This window comes from Antechinus flavipes, chromosome 5 (genome assembly GCF_016432865.1).
Source record: "Antechinus flavipes isolate AdamAnt ecotype Samford, QLD, Australia chromosome 5, AdamAnt_v2, whole genome shotgun sequence".
Taxonomy (NCBI): domain Eukaryota; kingdom Metazoa; phylum Chordata; class Mammalia; order Dasyuromorphia; family Dasyuridae; genus Antechinus; species Antechinus flavipes.
The window spans coordinates 141215681-141238467 of NC_067402.1; the positions used below are offsets into that span (position 1 = coordinate 141215681).

General features: G+C 34.6%; 1 protein-coding gene across 1 annotated transcript in view; it reads left to right on the plus strand.

Moving 5' to 3' along the window:
• LAMB4 (laminin subunit beta 4) overlaps positions 1–22787 on the plus strand; it is a 125861-nt gene that overhangs the window by 93943 nt on the left and 9131 nt on the right. The window contains exons 29-32 of the mRNA XM_051962414.1: positions 4358–4502; positions 5643–5850; positions 12102–12240; positions 15158–15334. Of these exons, the coding sequence (XP_051818374.1) occupies positions 4358–4502; positions 5643–5850; positions 12102–12240; positions 15158–15334 (669 nt within the window). The remainder of the gene's footprint in view (positions 1–4357; positions 4503–5642; positions 5851–12101; positions 12241–15157; positions 15335–22787) is intronic.

Genomic DNA, 22787 nt, shown 5'->3' on the forward strand with positions numbered 1-22787 from the left:
GAGATAAGAAAGTAGAGAGATGAATTTTTTCAGTTGTCTTTATTGATAACAATAGCACCTGTGCCTTTTTTTCATTCATTTAGTATCATCTTTCTTTGAGTTTTCTTGAAAATTGGTCCTTTAGAGCCTTTGAAATTGTCGTGTTTCCAGCCCAAATCACTTGTTACATATTTAGTCAGATTTAGCCCCTCTTCCTGACTTTATTTTCTTACGTGGCATTTCTACTTTCTCATCTAGAATATCTGATATTGGTAGTTCCACTCTGATTTACGGGAAGGATAAATTCATATAAAAACATTGGCAATTTTTTTTCATTTTATATTTATTTGTTCTGCATTTGATTTTATCGATTAATGATCTTGATGTTATCAGAATTTACCAAAGTATCACATAAAGCTCCTCTAAGGAATCTTTCCCTTACACATATACACACTGCTTTTCTCTATTTTATGATTACTTATAATCTTCCATTATAAGCTAAATGTTGAAAATTGGTATTTAAAATCATAATAACTTTGAGTTTTTCTTATTTTCATTTAAGCTTGATCTTTAACTGTTTTATGCTAAAACTATCCCTTTCTTAAAAAAATATTATGTGGATATAGGCTTAACAAACTTTGACTTTTATCTCACAAAGCTAATCTTTGTTGTTTCTTTTGTGTCAAATAATACTTTAATTGATTGATTGATAAAGTAAAAATACTTTAAATGATAATCTATAAAGATCATATTAACAAAATTTAGTTTCAATGTAAGCGAATTATAGTGTTGAAGGAGAAAAATGGGGGAAAAGCTATCTGATTGATAGAAATGTTTTATCTTTTGCTTGATTAGGAAGGAAAACAGACAATCTTAAAATGAAACTGGGAGAATGACTTAGAAACCCATAATGACAGGCATAAGATAACTGAAAAATGACATCATTCAACAATTTATTTTGCTATACAATAGAGTACCCGCTAGGCTACACTACATCAGTTGGGAATTTCTTTTCCACTATCTTTAGTTCTATCACTCTTACTTTTATGATTGATACCTAAATTCTTTATACTGTCCTTTAGAATGAGAAATTTAGGGAATTTAGGAAAATATTCCCCCGGAAAAGATAAAATTAAGACACATTTTTGCTCACTCTTCCTTTAAAATTCCTTTCTCTCTTCCTTTAAAATTCACCACTGGCCATAACTTAAACTGTGTTGAACTTAAAAAAAAAAAAAAAAGCAAAAACAAAAAGCTACATAAATGAAAAAAAAAAAAAAACTAAAGCCTTTTTTTTCAAATTATATCCAGGTCAAGGGTGATGTTCCAACTCTAATTAGCCCCACTTATGTTGACACTGATTTACGTGATTACATCCAACTTAATGGCAGCATTGTTCTATTCCTACCCAGTTTTGTTTCCATGTATCATAGAGAAAAGCACAAGAATGTCAGTCGAAAGTCACACATTTAAAGATTAGAATCTTATTTTCCAGACCGCAAGCCTTTTACAATTAATTTCAAATCTAAGTGTACCAAATATTTGTAATTTATTTCTGCAGCTCACTTCCAGATAAAATCATTTACTAAAAAGTTGAATGTTTTCTTTTTCACTTTGAAATACTGTGTATTAGTAGAATTTGAGAGATTAGTCAAGTTAAACAGAGGGGTCACTGCAGCAGAAAAGATGCTGTAGTTGGAATCAGGAAGCTTGTGTCTAGCTCTGGGATTGACTAGCTATATAACTTTAGATTAGTCATTTAAACTCTCTAGGCTGAGTTCCCACATCTGTAAAGTAAGGAAGTTTGACAAGATGACCTCTAAGGTACTTTAGGGATCTAAAATTTTTCTTATAGTCTAAGCTTTTAGTAAAATCAAATAACAATTCTTCAACATATTATTTATAGTGACAATTTTAAGATAAATACAACCAATTATTTTCTACTAAGACTTGGATCATTATCGTTTATTCCTTTCAATCATATATAACTCTTCATGGTCCCATTTAGTCTTTTCTTGGCAAAGATAATGGGATGGGTTGCCTCTTCTCTAGATCAAACAGATGAGGAAACTGAGGCAAATAGGATTAAGTACCTTGTCTAATGTCACACAGCTAGTAAGTGTTTGAATTCGAGTCTTCCTGACTCCAGAGTGACATATCTGTCATTCTGTTCACTGCATTACTTGTTGTCCATCTTGGATAAAGTTTTATAAAAACAAAAATATCACTCTATCTCTATATCCAATCAATTGCCAACTCATATTGATAGCTCCTATGTAATAACTCTTGCATACAGTTCTCCTCTCTATTTATATATCCTCTATTCTGGAGTGGCACTTTATTGCTTTTCATTTGAAATATTATCATAGCCTTCTAAATGATCTAGTCTCCTGTTTCTCTATAGATATTCCTATCCATTCCATCCTTCATTGGTACTTATGAAATGTACACTCCTCCTTCACATAGCTGTCAAAGTAATATTCCTAAAACAGATTACAACATGTCACTCATGTCAATCAAGAAATTTTATTCCCTATTGTCTCCAGAATAAAATCCTTTGTTTGGCAAAGCTTTCTGCAATTGAGCTCCAACCAAACTTCCAGAATTATTTCTTATAGCTTTACCCAAAATGTCCCTACCCACTCCAGTCAAACTGACCTGCTGACTTTTCCCAACACACATCGCTCTATCTATAGCATCTGTATTGTGCACCATGCATGCCTGATCAGTACATGTTATCTCCTAAACTCCCCATTTTTAAATCTTGAACTCAAACTCACCTCGGATATCACCTTCTACATGAGGGCTTCCTAAGTTCCTTGAATCACTCCCACCAGTTATGAACATTTTCTCCTTTTTTTTTTTTGGTATTGATTTCACTTATGTATTTGTTGTATCTTCTCACACACACCCTCAGTACAATTTAAGCTCCTTGAAGGTTAGGTCTGTTTCATATTTTGTTTGTTTATCTATAGCTCATAACAGAAGGTCATAAATGTTAGATTGAATTGTCTTTATTTTAATTTCTTAAAAAAGAGAATCTACATTAAATCTGTATTTTTTTCAGTATTGGTTTTGATCATGGAAACATAAACCTAGATCTGAAATGTGTTTCAAAGATAATGTTTCCACAGTACAATAATACATTATAGTGAAAATTAATCAGGATTACTTTTCAGTATAATTTTTTAAAGTTAAACAACAAATACTTGTTAAGAATCTAATTGTTCAAGGATAGTCTACTTCTCAGATCTGTGTACGTCCAAAGGATTATCAAACTGTGCATATCCTTTGATCCAGCAGTATTTCTACTGGACCTATATCACAAATAAATCTTAAGGGAGGGAAAGGGACCCACATGTGCAAAAATATTTGTGGCAGCCCTCTTTGTAGTGGCAAGAAATTGGAAACTGAGTGGATGCCCATCAATTGGAGAATGGCTGAATAAATTACTGTATATGAATGTTATGGAACATTATTGTTCTGTAAGAAACAACCAACAGGATGATTTCAGAGAGACCTGGAGAGACATGAACTGATGCTAAATGAAGTAAGCAGAATCAGGAGATCATTATACACAACAACAACAAGATTACGTGGTGATCAACTGTGATGGATATGATTCTTTTCAACAACAAAGTGATTCAGATCACTTTCAATAGATTTGTGATGATGAAAGCCATATGTATGCAGAGAGAACTGTAAGGACTAAATATGGATCACAATATAGTATTTTTACCTTTTTGTTGTTGTTTGCTTGCATTTTTATTTTCTTTCTCAGTTTTTTTTTTCTTTTTGATCTGATTTTCTTGTGCAGCATGATAATTGTGAAAATATGTATAGAAGAATTGCACATATTTAACATATATTGGATTACTTGTTATCTAGGGGAGAGGATGGGGTGAAGGAGAAAAATTTGGAACACAAAGTTTTGCAAGGGTAAATGTTGAAAACTATCTTTGCACATATTTTGAAAATTAAAAAAAAACTTGTTTTTTTAAATAAATTAAAAAATAATCTAAATGTTCATAATTTTGTACTAGGCAGGTTTGATTATAGCCTCAGAAACTTAAGTCATTTAACTTTTCTCAGCCTCAGTTTCTTCATATGTAAGATAAAATCATTAAGATCAAATGAGATATGTAAAATGCCTTGTGAACCTTAAAGTCCTATATAAATATTAACTAATATTATTAGTACTCTAGATACAAAGAAGAAAAACAACACAGTCCCTGCCCTAATGGGACTACTAAAATGTGACTACTCAGCTTTCTACTTTGTCCTTAATGAGTGATTTTATTCTGTTCAGCAAAACTGCTGAGCTCAGCAATTGTGTTTTTCTTTTCTCTCACTGTGTACTTTTAAAATCTCTTTGCAGATAAGAAACATAACAAAACTAACTCAACTTACTAAGACCAAAGCCTTGCAGCTAACTGAGAAACTAGAGAGTATGAAAGACCAACTAGATCTAGAAGAACAGAGGATAAAAGCCCTCATCCACAAAGTAAAGGACTTTTTGCTAGGTAAGTGATCTGTGAAAATAGTGTGCTTACTGCTGGTGGTTTCTCATCTCGATTTCATTTTTATTACTCAACTGCTTTTGCTTCATAAGAAAAGCAATTTTATATTAGTTAGAAATTACACATGTAGTTCAAGGACAGGAAATGGCCTGTCATGTATAATCTTGAAATAATAAACTGTTGTTCACTCAGGGGACCTTACAACTCATCTAGTTTCACCCCTTCATTTTTACAGATGAAAAAACCAAGGGCCATGGAGGTTAAATTGCTTGTTCAAGGTCATACAGCTTTCCATCTAGAATATTCTCAAAATGTTAATTCTCTGCTCTTATTTATGGTTCTTTGAGTAAGCATAATTCACTAATAAATCCTAGAATGTAACATACAGCCCACACAAATGAACTCAATGTCTCAGGCTTACTTAGTTAAAAAAAAAAGTTTTATATTTTAAAAGAGGAAAGTTCCTTGAGTTCAGTCAATGAAATCTAATATTTGGGCTTCAGAAATTTATACCACAACTAAAGGATGATGTTTTCCATAATAACAAAATAGAGATTAATCTCATTTCACTTTGATCAGTATGAAAGCACATAAATACTAGGTAAAATATAAGCTCTTGAAAAAGAATGTAAGTTCTTTGAGGGCAGAGACCATTTTTTGTAACCTCCATGTCTGGCACATTGCCTAAAATGAAGGAGGCATTCGGTAAGTGCTTGTTATATTGAATTGAATGATAACTGCTATAGAAATAAACGGGCAGTTCTTAAACTTTCTTCATGGTGGAAAAAAAAAAACCTTCTTTTCTTAGTTTTTTGGCATAGTTTTATAAGTGATAAAGGGGACCCATTTGTCTCATTATTCACAGAGTAGAAAGTCAAAGTGATTGAACAGTAACAGGGATATAATCAGAGCCACCATTCTGAGTGCTCTGTCTCCCTGTCTAATTCATTGGATCACATGGTCTAATTTGTGATTGGATCACAATATGATCACAGTGAAGTGGGCAAATAGTGGGCACTTAATAAATGTTTGTTGTTTTGGCTTAAATATCCTTAAGAGACTCTGAGTTTGGTAAAAAGAAAGCAAGGATAAAAGAAAAAGCAAAGAAAATCACCCTTAACTATGTTTATTTTCTTATTTAAGATGAGAACGTCCCACCGGAAGACATAGAAAAGGTTGCAAATCATGTCCTTGACCTCAACCTCCCAATAACTTCACAAAATCTAACTAAAGAGCTTGACAAAATAGAGTTGCTTATGAAACTCTGTGAGGACGACCAAGTATCAGGGAGCAGCTTAAAACTAAAAGTCACAGAAACACAGACACTTTTAGAGAAGTCTAAAGATGCCGAGTAAGTATTTTGTTAATAAAGTTCTCCCTTTGTTCTTAAGGAATCATGGAATTGGCAGGGGCGTTCAGAAGCTTTTAAGTTCAGCCTAAATCTTGAGAGGAAATCCCCTCCACAATATCCCTCACACTCTCTGTTTGAAGAATTCCAGTAACAGGAAATTTACTACCTAACAAGACACTCTGGGTCACAGCTAACTGTTAGGGAGTTTTTCTTTACAATAAGTTTAAATCTGCATCTTTGCAATTCCCACATCTTGCACCCATTTCTGTCCTCTTGTGATTAAACAGAATTAATTTATCTTCCACACGATAAATCTCCAAATACTTGAAAATAAATGTTACCCCTCAGACTTCTCTTTTTCGACCTAAATATCCCTAATTTCTCCAAGTGACCCTTAAATGGCCTGGTTTGTAGTGTTCCTCTCCCACCAACATCTCCCTAATAGGGAATTTTCTCATAAGCAGTTGGAAAAGTGTTGGCCAAAGGGCATCATGAAATCTAAATGGAGTTAGAAGTACAGCATCCAGAGCTGCATAATGAATGCCAAGTTCTTGAACAAGGTGACTCAATATCCCAGACGATAATAATAAGACAGAGAGCAGGGAAGCTTGTTTCCTGTTTTCATTAGTGACTTGGTTCCTTTCTAATGGTCTATTACCTCCTTATACTACATCAGGCTATGAACAATTTAACCAGCTCTGAATTTCCTTTGTCCTTGCTGACTTAGCCAAGCAAAAAGGAACCTCCATCCTGTTGTTTTTATAACCATGGGAAGCTGTGGCTCACTACACAAGCACCATCAGGTGATATGGATGACTACATTATCAATGACAAGATTAAAAGCAAACATTTATTGAGCATCTACTATATAAATAAACTTTTATTACAATTTTATTGGAACTCAATTGAAGATCTAACTGCTTTATGCCATACTGGTTTATATTAACATAAAAAACCAGTGTAATTAGAGATGAAATGAGCAATGAAAATAGCCTGGAAGGGATTTAGGGAGGTTGAACAAAAAGGGCATAGGAAGGACAAAATTTCATGTAGTTCAATGTGTTACACCTAGTATAACACTCAACTATTGTTGAGTGAGTGCCTATTGAACTGAAGAGAAAATTATTGGAATGTGTACAGAAGGAAATGTTAGAGGTTAGGGGAGAAGAGGGGAAATTGATTTTGGAGAAAGATTTTGCAATATGGCAAAATAGGGCAATTGTGGTATATGGGGCTGTTCCTGAAGCCTGAAATGAATTTTGTTTTTACCTATTTTCCCTGTTGTTGTTGTTCAGTGTTTTCAGTCATGTTCAACTCTTTCTGATCCCATTCGGGGTTTTCTTGGCAAAGACACTGCATTGATTTGCCATTTCCTTCTTCAGCTCCTTTTACATTTGAGGAAACTGAGATAAACAGGATTAAGTGACTTGTTCAGGATTACACAGCTTTAAGTGTTTGAGGCCATATTTGAAGATGATGAGGAAGATGAGGCCCTAAGTTCAAGAACTTCTAAGTTCCCTAAAATTTGCTTCAAAAATCAGTTTAAGCATCATTTTTTGTTTAAAACTTTGTCCACTCCCCTAGATGCTGGGGTACTCCCTCTCAGAATTAGTTTATGCTATTTTCTAGAGATTTTATATATATTTATTTGTAAGATTTGTATACCTAGATGAGTTGTCTAACTGTATTTCAAAAGAGGTGCACTTGCATGATATCTGGAAAATAGGAACAAATAAGTCCCTCAAATACCACTAATCTTAGCATTCTTTCATCCTTTCTCCAGTGGTATTGGACTAAAATTATACCTATCTACACCCCACCCCCAACATACACTTAAGATTGCTGGTCTGTGGACACAAAAAATTCAAAACTAAACAAACAAGCCAAAAAATCATCCTCCTTGATCTTCCTTACAGGAATGGTTGCTCCAAGCTTATACCCACCAGTTTGGCCCCTTGCCACTAAAGCTCATTACACAAAAGATCATCACATATAATGAATAGTGAGTAAACCTATTTACCCAAGCAAATAGAAATTGGAAAATTTATAAAGATTATAATAGAAAATGCACCGAGTGAAAGCATTCTTTTAATGAGAAGAAGATGAGATCTCACATCAACCAAGAAAGAGGCCCTGATCTCATCAAAGAAAAAATTCTCCAAGGTCTGTAGAAAGGCTATTAGAAATCAGGAGATAGATTCAAGACCATTTTCCCTCTTCATCTGTAGCTTCTGTTTTGCTCTCTCCACATATCTAAAATCAGTCCCCAAATTAATCTGATACCACACATAAACTCTGAAGAATAAGGAATGTCTCGTATCCCTAAAATTCTCATACTAAAGCCTGACTTTATTCAGATGCATCATTGAAACAACATTTTCTCCAAGAATTAGGAAATTCTCATGCAAAATACTCCAGACTTGGTTGGAAGCCCCCGATTATGCATATATCTATATCTACACATACACACACACACACTCTCTCACACACACAGATTGCATCTCTCATTAAAATGGAAATTTCTTGAGGACCAGAACTGTTTTTGCATTTCCTATATTTAGCATAGTTATTGACACTTAATAAATACTTATTCACTGACTGAATAACCTTCAATACAAGGCCATGTTTGAGTTCTGCATACACACAGAGTAATAACACCATCAGCAACTGTTGCCAGCCTCCATATCTCAGAATTACCATGTGGATATTTGGTATTTATTTGTAGACATATAAGTTGCTCCCCCAGTAGAATGTAAGCAGGAGCCATTTAATTTCCCCATCACTTACACACAGGTCCTGGCATATAGCAAGTAGTTAAACACTTTTTGACTCTGTGATGGATTAAAATTGAATTGAAATTTTTCTGATTTTTGTCTGTATACAAAAATATCTAGGTATGCTAACAAAAATGTTGTTCTCGTTTTCTGCTAAAGTTTTGGTATTTTTCTTCTTCATATAACTTTGAATGCTCAATTGTAAATATCTCATAAATATTGATTGAGATGAGATCACTAAGTGAGAGACAGACCAACAGCTAGACAGACTGGTATCACTTGAAATGCTTTTCATTTTAACCTCTGACTAGGCTGCTGAAAGGATGGAATTTCAGTCAGGCTCAAATAAACCTGAATAAACACAGCAGCCTTAAAAACACTCTTTCTCTCTGTGAAACCTCTTGACTCCTCACCCCCAACCTCCATTCCATTAAGGATTTGTTAACATTGCTGTTTAAAGTTTTAGGAATTAGGGAACTTGAATCAGCTGATAAAGATCATATTGCATTTTATAAAGTAGATAGTAATAAAAGTTGGCATTTATATAGTATTCCAGTTTATTTTCTCTTTTGATCCTCATGAAAATCAATCAGTAGGCATTAAGTACCCACTTTGTGCCAGGCACTATGCTGGACACTGGAAATAACAAAGACAAAAATTAAACACTCTTTCCTCCCAAAGATTTGCATTCTATTGGGGAAAATGAGATGTGTAACAAGGGACTGACCAATGAGAATCCAATCCCCAGGAGAAGGCAGGATGGGCTGACCGACAAAATCTCCCACCAGATATTTAGAGCAGCTAGTTGTTGCAGTGGAGAGAAGGCCAGGCCTGGAGTCAAGAAGATTCATCTTGAGGGAATTCAAATCTGATCTTAGATACTTATTAGCTGTGAGATCCTGGGTACTTTCTGTTTGCCTCAATTCCCTCATCTGTTAAATGAGCTAGAGAAGCAAATGGCAAAACACTCTAGTATCTTTGCCAAGAAAATTCTAAATGGAGCCATAAATAGTTTGAAACGACTACATAACACATGGATGTTTGGTGAACCTGCTTCCAGGAATGTGTAACAGAAATCCCTGCTCTCTACTTCAGAGCTAATGTAGATGTTTTATGACTGTTTCCTGCCCCTGGCCCACTGCAGGTCATCCTTTTCATTTATACAGAGCCAAAGAAGAAAGATAAATTTGGCTAATTAGTATCTAGCTCAGTTGCCAATCAAAATGCTCTCCTTCACCACATAGTAAGAGAACAAGAAGCAGTCATTTACAGGCTGATTCAACATCCCTGTGGGAGACTGAATCAGAAAGTACACACTGTCCATTTTCCTAATATGGAGGAACTGAACTTAGGATTCTGTCAGTGGTAGCAATTCACAGTGAAGAAACCCCCTTTCCCAGTCAATATCAGTAACAGTTTTGCAGCTTAGATTATTAGTCACCTAGGGATAATGAAGAGATAAATGACCTGCTCAAGATTACATAGCCAGTATGGGTCAGAAAAGGGGTTTGAATCCCACTTTTTAATGATGGGGCCAATTGTCTGTCCACTATGCTCTGCTGCTTCTATTTAAAAAAGAAATACAAAATAAATATAAGGATATTTTGAAGGTGTAAGCAGGCACTAGAACCAGGGGTGTATGGAATGGAGGGGAAGGAAGTAAGTGAAGGACAAATTATTTCCATTTTATGGATGTGGAAAATGGAACAATTTAAATGACTTTCCAAATTTTCAACATGTGACAGGTTTTTTTTAAAATGAGATATGTATCTTTAATTTCTATTCTCATGTCCTATGTTCACACTTTGGGTCTGAGTATGTTATTTCATTGGTATGTAGAATTCTCCCTGAGGAAAGTCCAACCTCCAATACAGATCAAAACCTGTTCTACAAATTATAATCTTTTAAAATAATATTTTATTTCTGCAAATATTGCAAGATTAGTTTTCAACATTCACATTTGTAAAACCTTGTGTTCTAAATTTTTCTCCCTCTCTCCCCTCTCCCCAAGACAGTAAGCAATCTGATATAAGTTAAACATCCAGTTCTTCTAAACATATTTCCATAATTGTCAGGGGAAAATAACATGAGAAAGAAAAAAAACCAGCAAAGAAACAACAACAGAAAAAAAGGTGAAAATACTATGCTTTGATCCACATTCAGTCTCTGGTTCTCTCTTTGGGTACATATAGTACTTTCCATTACAAGTTTATTGAAATTGCTTTGAATCACTTCATTGTTGACATGAGCCAAATCCATCATATTTAAGGATCACATAATGCTGTTGTTACTGTGTACAGTATTCTCTTGTTTCTGTTCATGTCACTCAGCATCAGTTCATGTAAGTCTTTACAAGCTTCTCTGAAATCAGCCTGCTCATAATTTCTTATAGAATAATAAAATTTCATTACATTTGTATGCCATAACTTATTCAGCCATTCCCCAACTGATGGGCATCCATCCACTCAGTTTCCAGTTTCTTGTCACTACAAAAAGGGCTGCCACACACATTTTTGCATATGCATTTTTTCCTTTATGATCTCTTTGGGATATAGACTCAGTAGAGACATTGCTAGATCAAAGGGTATGCACAGTCTGATAGCACTTTGAGTTATCTATTTCCTAATTGTTCTCCAGAAAGATTGGAATCAGTTCACAATTCCACCAACAATGTATTACTGTCCCAGTTTTTCCATACCCTCCAACATTTATCATTATCTTTTCCTATAATCTTAGCCAATCTGAAGGTGGTATCTCAGAGTTGTCTTAATTGCTAATTATAATCTTAAAATAATATGGGATCTAAGAAAGTAAGGGACTTATGTATGGTCACACTGATATGTATGTAAGCCAGTGTATGTCCAAATCAGTGTCTGAACCCAAAGGCAGCAAGATAGTAAAAAGAGTAAATAGAGCTCTCAGTCTGGACTCAGGACAACGTGAGGTTAAATCTGGCCTTGGACACTTACTAGTTGTGTGATCATAGGCATTTCACTTAACTTCCATTTCCTTCAGTTTCCTAAACTAAAAAAAAAAAAAAAATGGAGATAATGATTGTACTATTTAAGGTAATTGTGAGGATCAAATGAGATAATACTTATAATGTCCTTAGTACAGTGCCTAGCACATAGCAAATGCTTAATGAATGTCAGTTCCTTTCCCCTTCTACTTCTCACCTACCTATGGAGCCAGTTCTCTATCCACAACACTACTCTGCCTCTAATATTTATACTACATGTGTATATGCATGTATATGCTTTTATATGTATATGTGTGTGCATGTATCTAGGTTTTGTCATAAATATCTAGCTTTTAAAACATAGATACTTTTAGCATTTTTATTTACTTAAAAATTATCTAAATATGCTTTTTAACCAATTCATTCATGTTTTTGGTTAAATGAAATGGAATCAGGATGAATCAAAATATCAGAGTTTTAGATTGACTTGAATCTGATATTTTATTCTCTTAATGTAGGGAAGCGGTGAACACCCTGCTGAACCTGGAAGAAATGCTGAAAAACTTGCAAGGTGCTGAAAGCATCCAAAGACAAGCAAACTCTGCTGTTAAACAGCTGACTGATGAGATACAAAAAATGGAAATGACGATACTGAAGGTATTTTGCATCTACTTTGAAACTGTCCTGAATTCTCATGTGGTTTGATAATGTGAATAGAATACAAAGACAATGCAGTACTAACTCTAAACACACACACACATCACTTTAAAATACTAATGATCATATCTGTCTCACCAACTTCATAGAACTGATCTGAGGATCAAAAGAGAAAATGATATGTTGAGTTTTTGTAGACCTTAATAGTTTACAAAGCACTTTCCTATTTGCTATCTCACTAGATAATCACAGTATTAGAAGGCAGGCCCAACACTTATACAAATAAAGAAATTTCATTTCCAGCTGGATTAAGCAATCACTGGATCAGGCTATAACATCATCATCAGTTGACAGATTCACTAGGTAGTGATGTAGCCATGGCAACTCTTAAAACTTTAGAAAAATTTAAAATGGTTCATGTTCCGCTGGGTTTTTTGCATTCTGTAATATTCAGAATGGAAGGAAAAGGAAGAAAGACTGGGTGTCCAGTTTTAAACTATCTCTACACGTTATTTTAATGCAATATAAATATAAGACCTCGGCCCAGTGGCCAACAAGTAGACATGCTTCTGAAGGAATTGAATCCTATCTATCTTGCTAGGCAGCATGGTATGGTGGGAAAAGAACACTAATTGGAATCAGAGACTGGGTTGAAATCTTCTTCTATATTTGCAACTTCTCTTACCTTGGTCAAGCCTCTTTACCTCCCAACTCAGTTTCTTTACCTGTAAAATAAAAGGGTTGGACTTAATGGACTCTGAAGATTTGCTCTAAAGATTGGGAAAAACTTCTTGTAGAAGATAAACTTTTGCTGAAACTTGAAAGAAGCCACAGAAATTAAGAAAGGGAGATGAGAAGGGAGGGAATTTCAGGAATGAGAACAACAAATGAAGATGCCCAAAGGCAAGAGATGAAATGTCTAGTCTGAACAATTGAAAGGGGATTGATAAGATTCAGGAAAAACAAACAAACAAACAAAAAAGGAAAATGACCTATATGTACAAAAAATATTCATAGAAGCTCTCTTCTCAGGACAAAAAGAAATTGGCAATTGAGAGGATGCCCTTTAATTGGGGAATGGCTCAATAAACTTTGGTATATCTGTTGGTGATGAGATATTATCATTCTCTGGGAAATGCTAAACAGGATGTTCTCAGGGAAAAAAAATTACCTGGAAAGTCCTCCATGAACAAAGTGAAGTATGCTGTATGCAAAGTAATAGCAATGTTCTGGGATGACCAGCTGTAAATGATTTTGCTATTCTCAGTAGTACAATCATTCACAACTACTCTGAAGGACTTATGATGAAAAATCCTATCCATGCCCAGAGGAGGAAATGATTGTGTCTGAATAGAGACTGCAGCACTCTCTATCTCCCTCTTTCTTTTTAACTTAATTTTTCTTGAAGGTTTTTATTTTCATTAGGATGGGAAATCTATGTTTTCTTTCATACCTTGACTTATAGAAATGTTTTGCCTAGCTTCACATGAGTTTTCTTAATTGTGGATGGGGATAAGGGACGAACCTAGAACTCAAAAATCTGAAAAATAAATTTAAGAATAATTGTTCTGAATATAAGACTTTGTAATCTAATGGGGGCAGGGGAACAATACACAAAAGAAAGCTGGAATGTGATCAAGGGAGAGGTATCTCACTGGAGGACATGGTACAAAAGCCAAAGAAGTCTTAAAATGAGTGCAACTTGGTGGTAAATGAGAAGATACCTGAAGGGAAAGTATCCATTTTACATATTTCACACCTATTTTTTCCAAGTTTCCATCTTAGAGCATTTCAACTTTATAAGATTAATCCTGGGCTGTTGCTCTGACCCTCAACTTAATTATATTAGGATGATAAAGGACCCTGAGATTGAGCTATGTGAGAATTGATTAAAGTCAGTGAGGATATTTAGCCTGGAGAATATAAGACTTAGCAGGAACTTAACTAGCAGTCCTCAATTATGTGAATGCCTTGATGCAAAGACTTGTTCAGCATGACCCTAGGACATATAACTAGAAGCCATGGGTAGAAATTGCAGAGAAGTAGATTAGATTCCTAACAATCAGAGCTAACCCCAAAGTGCAATGGGCTGCCTTAGGAAGTGGTGGGTATTTCCTATTCCACCTTCACTAGAGATTCCCCTTGTCAGGTACATTTATAGTGGGGTGTCTTCAGATTCATAGACTTGAGCCTTCTGAGACCCCTTTCAAGTTTGAGATCCTGGGATATCAAGTTTTATTCTTTATTGCTAAGGCCAAGGAACTCTTCATAAAGAGACTAGGCTATTCCAGGTGAATTATTTTTCTGGTCCTTAGAAATCAGATACTATTTGTATTCAGTCAAGAAAAAATCGAATGCGAAGTGGGAAGAAATAAAAATATCTTATTTTTTCATTCTGTACCATCTTTGAGATAGCAAGGTGGCACAATGAATAGAATGCTACCCCAGAGTCAGGAACACTCATATTCCTGAGCCTCTAACACTTGCTAGCTGTGGATTCTGTAAAATGAGCCGCAGAAGAAAATGGCAGACCCCCTCCAGTATCTTTGCCAAGAAAACCTTAGAAATGGGATCAGAGAACCTTAGTTCAAATCCTAACTACTACTTATTAGTGATCTTAAGTGATTTAACCTTTCAAGATTTCAGTTCCCCCATTTGCAAAATGAGGAATTTAGACTAGATAACTAAAAAAGTATTTTCCTCCTTTAGATATCTCACCCATTTGGAGGAAAATCTTTCAGAGTATACTGCAGGGCTTCACTCTTAATGATGCACAAAATTATGTTACAGTAATATGCTTTTTCTCATTCTTGAAAGATTTGGGAATCAGGGTAATAAGCTTGCTGCCTCAGATTCCAATTGTTTCACATGACACAAATAAGAGTTTTTGCCTTTCTAATCTCTCCCTAAAAAATAGGCTGAAAATTTCACCAATAAGACTGAAGGTGAGCTGGAACACATATCAAGCCAACAGTCCACAATGGAAGATGAAATCTCTAACCTGCAAACCAAGATACTAAGGACTCGAGACCAGGTTTTCAGTGCAAAAGCCCAGGCAGAATCAGCTCAGGATCAAGCTAATATCACTGAAAAGGTTAGTTTTAGTCCTTCAAGAGCTAATCAAAAAAAAAAAAAAAAAAGGAGCAGTTTCCTATTAAATAACATCTTCCTGAAAATTAACAAGTGGCCTGACATACAATGAGCGCTTAATGAAATTATTGGCTGAGCCTTGTTCTATATCTTTAATCCCAATTTTTTCCTTGTTTTATTAACCTATACTTTAGCACTATCCTTGTGCTTTAAATTTAGGATCAGTGTTTGCAACCAAACAATATGTGCCCAGCTGACCCTCAGAAGTATGTATGTGCATGTGTGAGTATGTGTTTGTGTGTGTGTATTTGCGTAGGCACCTATATGTGTTGAGGGAGAAATTAAGAGAGTGAGGGAAAACAGCAGAGATGGGGAAAAGTTTGAATACTCAGAAGCACTTTGTGGAAGTCATAATCCTCCAGCTAGATCCCATCAAGGAACTTCCTCTTTTACTCCCTCAAACTTGAAGGAAGGAAAGAAGGAAATAAGCATTTATTAAGTGCCTACTATGTGCCAGGTACCAACCCTGAACTTCATCCTTGACCCAGAGCCATCAATCCTCTTGATATTTTAGAACATAACTTTTACATACATTCCCTATTTCAAATCCTTTTTGAGCTTCCAAATTCAAATGAAGGTCTTCTTTAGGTAGCATCCCATATTCATTTATATTTCAAAATAAAATCCCAAATTCTCATCAAGGACATTATTCTAATATTTCTAATAATTCTAATAACTACAATATAGTTTCAGTGCCCACCCAGCTTCTGGTAGGCATTTAATAAATGTTTATTGACTGGCTGATACAATACAGAAACAAAACAATGGGGGAGACAGTCACATGATCAAAAGATGCAGATCTAGACATGAAATCAGTAGTAGAGTTACTGTTTAATTAAGCCGATGTGGAAAATTAGCCATTAAAACGAGCTTTGGCAAGTTGAATGACCCAGGAAAGCCATTCCTTATCAGAGCCAATTTCCTTAAAAGCCCATTTTCTCCTCTTTGTATTGTTTCATTTTCTTCAGAGACAATCATCCCCATGTAAACATAGCTCTTTTAAGCCACATTTTTGTAAACGTGAAATTCTGATCTGTAGTCACTAGCTTTAAGTTCCTGATGCCCAAGTAAACTTTTTTTTTCTGACTTCAAGGTACTCTCTAAGATTTTCTGTGAAAATATAAAGGTTTAAAAATGGAGCTTCTTCTCCCTCTGACTTTTGTTCCATTCATTCACTGAACAAATATTAATTGATAGTTTTCTGTGTGCCTATTACTATACTAGAGAAACTAGATAGCACAATAGACAGTGCTGGGCCTGGAGTAAGAAGGCTCATCTTCCTGAATTCCAATCAGGCCTCATACACTTCCTAGCTGTATATCCCTGGTCAAATCATTTGTCTCAGTTTCCTCTTCTGTAAAATGAGGTGGAGAAAGAAATGGCAAACCTCTTCAGTATGTCTGCCAAGAAACCCCAATTGGGGTTATGAAGAGTTAGTCATAATTGAAAAACAATTGAACAACAAAAACACTGTACTAGATCATAAGATCTTAGACTTAAGAGGTAGAAGCTATCTTAGAAACTATTGAATCCAATTCTCTCTTTTTACAATTGAGGAAACTGAGACTTAGGGAGATCGTCATCATACAGATGGTATCAAAAGCAAGATTTAAATCCAAATCTTCTGACTCCAGATCTATTTCCCCCCCCCTTTGGGCAATTTTCTCATTTGTCAGGTGATTCTAATAATATGTATCCTACTTCCCTAATAGAGAAGTATTATAAAAATGTAATAATACATATGAAAATACCTCCTATACAGTAAATATCTTAGTAATTAAAAGTATTGATAAAATATTATCAATGTCATTATTAATAGGAAATAGAAGCTGATCTCAAAGAACTCACATTTGGGTTACAGAGGCAAAATTTAGAGAATGATAATTCCTTTTTATAAGATTCTCTAGTATTTCCAGAACACTTCCCTCACAACAAATCTGTAAGGCACATAGGATGTGTTTGACTGTGCTTGTTTTAGAAAGGAGAAAACCAAGGGTCATAGAAGGGAAAAAACCATCCCATCATTACATATTTAGTAGGTGTTACAGAATGGATTCTGACTCAGTTTTCACCACTATATTGCCTCTCTGTGTAGTGCTGCTTCACCATGCTACCCCTTCCATTTCTTATCCTAACAGTATAATGGAGAGAATACCCATTGGCCATAAGAATAAATGACTTTAGAGTCCTGGCCTTGATACTAACCATATATTTATTTTTCTATTTTTTCATTTGTAAAATAGAGATGATATTAACACTACTGTACCTATGAAACACTACTGTACCTATATTATGTGGGTCACAGAGTCAGAACTGACTGAAATGCTGCAGAACAACCAACATCTGTGTTAAAGGGTTGTTTAAGGGAAAGCATTTTGTAAACCAATAGACGTATAAGTAAGCCAACATTAATGTTGGTGTTGTTACTGTTTTAATATTATTATTATTCCCTTCCTTTCAGCTGAACTCCTCAGCCAAAAAAAAATCTATAGTCCCTGGTTTCATTTCCTTATCTACTTCTTAAATCTTTTGTCTAACTTTCATATCTCTTACCCTTCACTTCAATTGCTATCTCAGAGGTAACCTATCTGAACACAAAGGTCTTCTCTCAGTCTTTATTTTCTTCAATAGCTCTGAATATTAAATACTGTTATACCTCCTCTTTCCCTTTCCCCCCTGCTTTTTTTCAAAGCTCTTTTCACACTTGCTTCCTTTATAAGCTACTCTACTGTTTCTGCTCCTCTTGATTATTCCTACTTCCTTCATCCCCCAAAGTCTCTTAAATCACCAGACTTCCTCTTATAACTGCTATTGTAGTCAGAATGATTGTTCCTAGGAGATTGTTCATTCCTACCTCTTTCTTTCCTCTGTCTAGAAGAATTTCCTGCTTTTTTTTCCCCAAAAGACCAAATCCTAGGCTTTTTCAAGCCTTAGCTAAAGCCTTTTCTTTCTGTTTCACATTGATCCATCCTTTCTCTGGGCTCCTACAGAGCTTTGTGCACTACATGTTTTAACATATGATTCAATTAAATAAATATTAAGTATCAGACATGGTGCTCAGACCTAAGGATTAAAAAAAAAATGACTCAAGGAAGTTTACTAGGACTGGAGAAGACTTTGGGTGTTTGTCTTTGGAGAGACAAGTATATATAAGATGATTTGAAAAGAGTGAGAGCATTAGATAAAACTTAAGGAGTAGAAACGTAAAGGAAGAGGAAGTGAATTCCAGGGGTGAGGAACAGGCTCCTCAAAGACCCAGATACAGGATTTCAGGGGGATGGAGGCAGGCAGAGTGAAGCCAGGAAGCAGCTTGAGTTCACCCAAGTTTCCCTCGAAAATCATATGATATCAAGTCCCTAAACAGAGCCTGACTGAATGAAACCACTCTTCAGCTCAAGATAGACTGAAAAAACTTCAAGAAAATTCAGTCTCATTGGAATGAAAAGGGTGTTCAGGCCAGGTCAGACAGTCTGGGAAAGCTGTGAGAGGATCTTAATCACAGCAAATAAGCAACTAAAATCCTCAGTAGAGGAGCAAATCAGTGGGGCAGCTTCCAGTCCCAGCTCAGAAAGCAAACTCTGGTGAACAGACCAGGCAAAGCAACTCCCTAAGAAACATTAGGTGCCCCTGTGCCCAAAGCCAAAGCTCAGAACTTCACAGGAAACTTGAGGCAGTGCCCCCTTTACTATGGTGACAGGGCAGATCAAAACACTAACTCAGACCAGAACAGAATGAACACAAAAAAAATCTCAGAGAGTGATTCAATTAGTCTCAAGCCCAAAGAGACTTCTTGGAAATGCTCATGAAAAACTTTAAAGGGCAAATAAGAGAGGTAGAAGAAAAAAATGAAAAAAGAAATGAGAAGTATGCATGAGAGAGCTGGGAGTAACAGCTTGGAAAAAGAAAAAAAAATGGTATGAAGAAAACTCCTTAAAAAGTATAATTAACCAAATGGAAAAGAAGATTCAAAAGCTAATTAAAGAAAATCACTCATTAAAAATTAGAACAGGGCAAATGGAAACAAATGATTCTGTGAAACAGCAAGAATCAGTCAAACAAACTAAAAAGAATGAAAAAATGGAAGAAAATGTGAAATATCTCATTGGAAAAACATCTAATCTGGAAAATAGATCCAGAAGAGACAATTTAAAAATTTTTAGCCTACATGAAAGCCATGATCAAAAAAAGAGCCTGGATAGAATTCTTCAAGAGATCATTAAGGAAAATTTTCCCAATATTCTATAAACAGAGGGAGAAATACTCATTGAAAGAATCCATCAATCATCTTTGAAAAGAGATACCACAAGGAAAACCAAAGGAACATTATTGTGAAACTCCAGAATTAGCATATCTCAAGGAAAAAACACTGCAATCTGCCAGACAAAAACAATTCAAATATCAAGAAACAACAGTCAGGATTACCCAGGATTGGCACCTTCTACCATAAAAGATCAGAAAGCCTGAAATGTCCTATTCCAGAAGGCAAAGTACATAGGACTACAACCAAGAATTAACTACCCACCCAGACTCAGCATCATTTTTCAGGGGAAGTGATGAAGCTTCAATGAAACTAGAAAAAAACAGAGTTAAGCAGAAAATTTAATCTACAAACACAGGACTTAAGAGAAGCATAAAAAGTTAAACAGGGGGAAAATATCTATTATTTAAAGGTCAAACTGTTTACATTCCAAAATGGGAAAACAATATCTATATTTCTTGAGTACTGTATCTGACACTTAGGGAGAAAAAGGGAGACATCACATGAATTGAGGATGTAGTTATGAATGGATTCTGATGTGACAACATAAAAAAAAAGACAATAAGGGTTATCGCTTAACTTAATGAAAAAGATCTATACTGAAAAAGAAAAGGAGAGATATAAATTAGTTCACATGAAGAGGACAAAAAACCTATTACAATCTAGGGGAAAAGGGAGGGGGATGAGCCTTGTCTGAATTTCATCAGTTTTGGCTCCAAGCAGGAATAACTTGATCATTCAGTTAGGTATAAATACTTATCTAACTCTATAAAGAAGTAAGAGGAGAAAGAGGAAAGAAAAGGGAGAGGCAGGATAGAAGAGAGGACAGAAGTACTAGGGGAAAAGGTGAGAGAATTGGGTATGGGATGATAAAAGATAAAGTAGTGGATGGGGTGGTAAAAAAAATACAGACAAGGGGGGAATGGTAGGTAAAAAAATACAATTAAAGATGGTGGAAAGAGAGAACAAAAATATATACAGGGGAGAAAATAAAATAAAGGGAAATATAGAGTTGGTAATCATAACTGTGAATTTGAAAGGGATGAACTCTCCCATAAAACAGAAATGAATAGAAAATGGATTAAAAAACAGAATCCTACAATATGTTGTTTACAAGAAACACATTGACATAGGGAGACACATACAGAGTAAAGGTAAAAGGCTAGAACAGAATTGATTATGCTTCAGCTGAAGTAAAAACAAAAACAAAAAAAAAATCAGCGGTAGCAGTTCTAATCTCAGATAAAGCAAAAGTAAAAATAAATCATATTAAAAGAGATAAGTAAGGAAAGTACATCTTGATAAAGAATATTATAAACAATGTAGTAATAATACTAAATGTGTATGCAGAAAGTTGTAGAGCAGTCAAAATCCTAAAGAAGATTTTTAAGCCAGTTACAGGAAGAAATAGAGAGCAAAACTATACTGGGGGGGACCTCAACCATCCCCTCTCAGAATCAGACAGATCTAATTACAAAACAAGAAAGAAACTAGGGAGGTTAATAGAATCCTAGAAAACTTAGATATGATAGGCCTCTGGAGAAAATTGAATAGGGATAGAAAGGAATACATTCTTTTCTCAGTACTTGGCACCTTCACAAAAATTGAGTATGTATTAGGGCATAAAAACTTTATAATCAAATGCAGAAAGACTGAAATAGTAAATGTTTCCTTTTCAGATCACAATACAATAAAAATTATATTCAATAAAGGGGCAGGGAAAGATAGACTAAAAACCAATTGGAAATTACATCATCTAATTCTAAAAAATGAATGGTCAAACAACAAATCACAAAAATGATCCATAATTTTATTCAAGAGAATGACAATAATGAGACAGCATAATCAAAATCTACGGGATGCAGTCAAAGCAGTTATTAGGGGAAATTTTGTCTCCAAATAGCTACATAAATAAAATAGAAAAAGAGGAAATTAATGAATTGGGCATGCAACTAAAAAAGCTAAAAAAAGAACAAATTTTAAATCCCCAATTAAATATCAAATTAGAAATTCTGAAAATCAAAGGAAAGATTAACAAAATCGAAACTAAGAAAACTAGTGAACTAATAAATAAAACTAAGAGTTGGTTTTATGAAAAAACCAACAAAATAGATAAACTTTTGGTTAATTTGATCAGAAAAAAAAAAGAAAGAAAAAAACTAAATCACCAGTATCAAAAATGAAAAAGGCAAACCTAACCATCAATAACAAAGAAATTAAAGCAATAACAATTATGAGCTATTTTGTCCAACTGCATAGCAGCAAGTCTGATAATCTAATCAAAAATATAAAATTACAAAAATATAAATTGCCCAGATTAACAGAAGAGGAAATAAATTATTTAATAGTTCCATCTTAGAAAAAGAAATTGAACAAGCCATTAATGAATTCCCTAAGAAAAAAATCTCAAGGGCCAGATGGATTCACAAATGAATTCTACCAAACATTTAAAGAACAATTAATTCCAATAATATGTAAACTCATTGGAAAAACAGGTAAAGAAAAAGTATTACCAAATTCTTTCTATGACACAAATATGGTACTGATACCTAAACCAGGAAAAGCCAAAACAAACAAAGAAAATTACAAACCAATCTAATGAATATTGATGGAGAAATTTAAACAAAATATTAACAAAGAAATTACAGCAATTTATCAGCAGGATAATACAATATGAGTAAGTGGAATTTGCACCGGGAATGCAGGGCTGGTTCAATATCAGGAAAGCTATTACCATAATCGACCATATCAATTGCAAAACCAACAGAAATCATATGATGATAGATGCAGGAAAAGCTTTTTACAAAATACAGCACCCATTCCTATTAAAAACACAAGAGAGCATAGGAATAAAGGACACTTTTTAAAAAATGATAAGCAGTATCTATCTAAAACCAACAGCAAGTATTATTTGTCCCAATAAGATCGAGGGGGGGGAAGGGGGACAAAGATACCGATTATCACCACAATTATTCAACATTGTGCTAGAAATGTTGGCTTTAGCAATAAGAAAAGAAAAATAAATTAAAGGAATTAGAATAGACAATGAGGAAATAAAACTATCACTCTTTGGAGATGATGTGATGATATATTTAAAGAATCCTAGAAAATCATCCCAAATCTTACTGGAAACAATTCA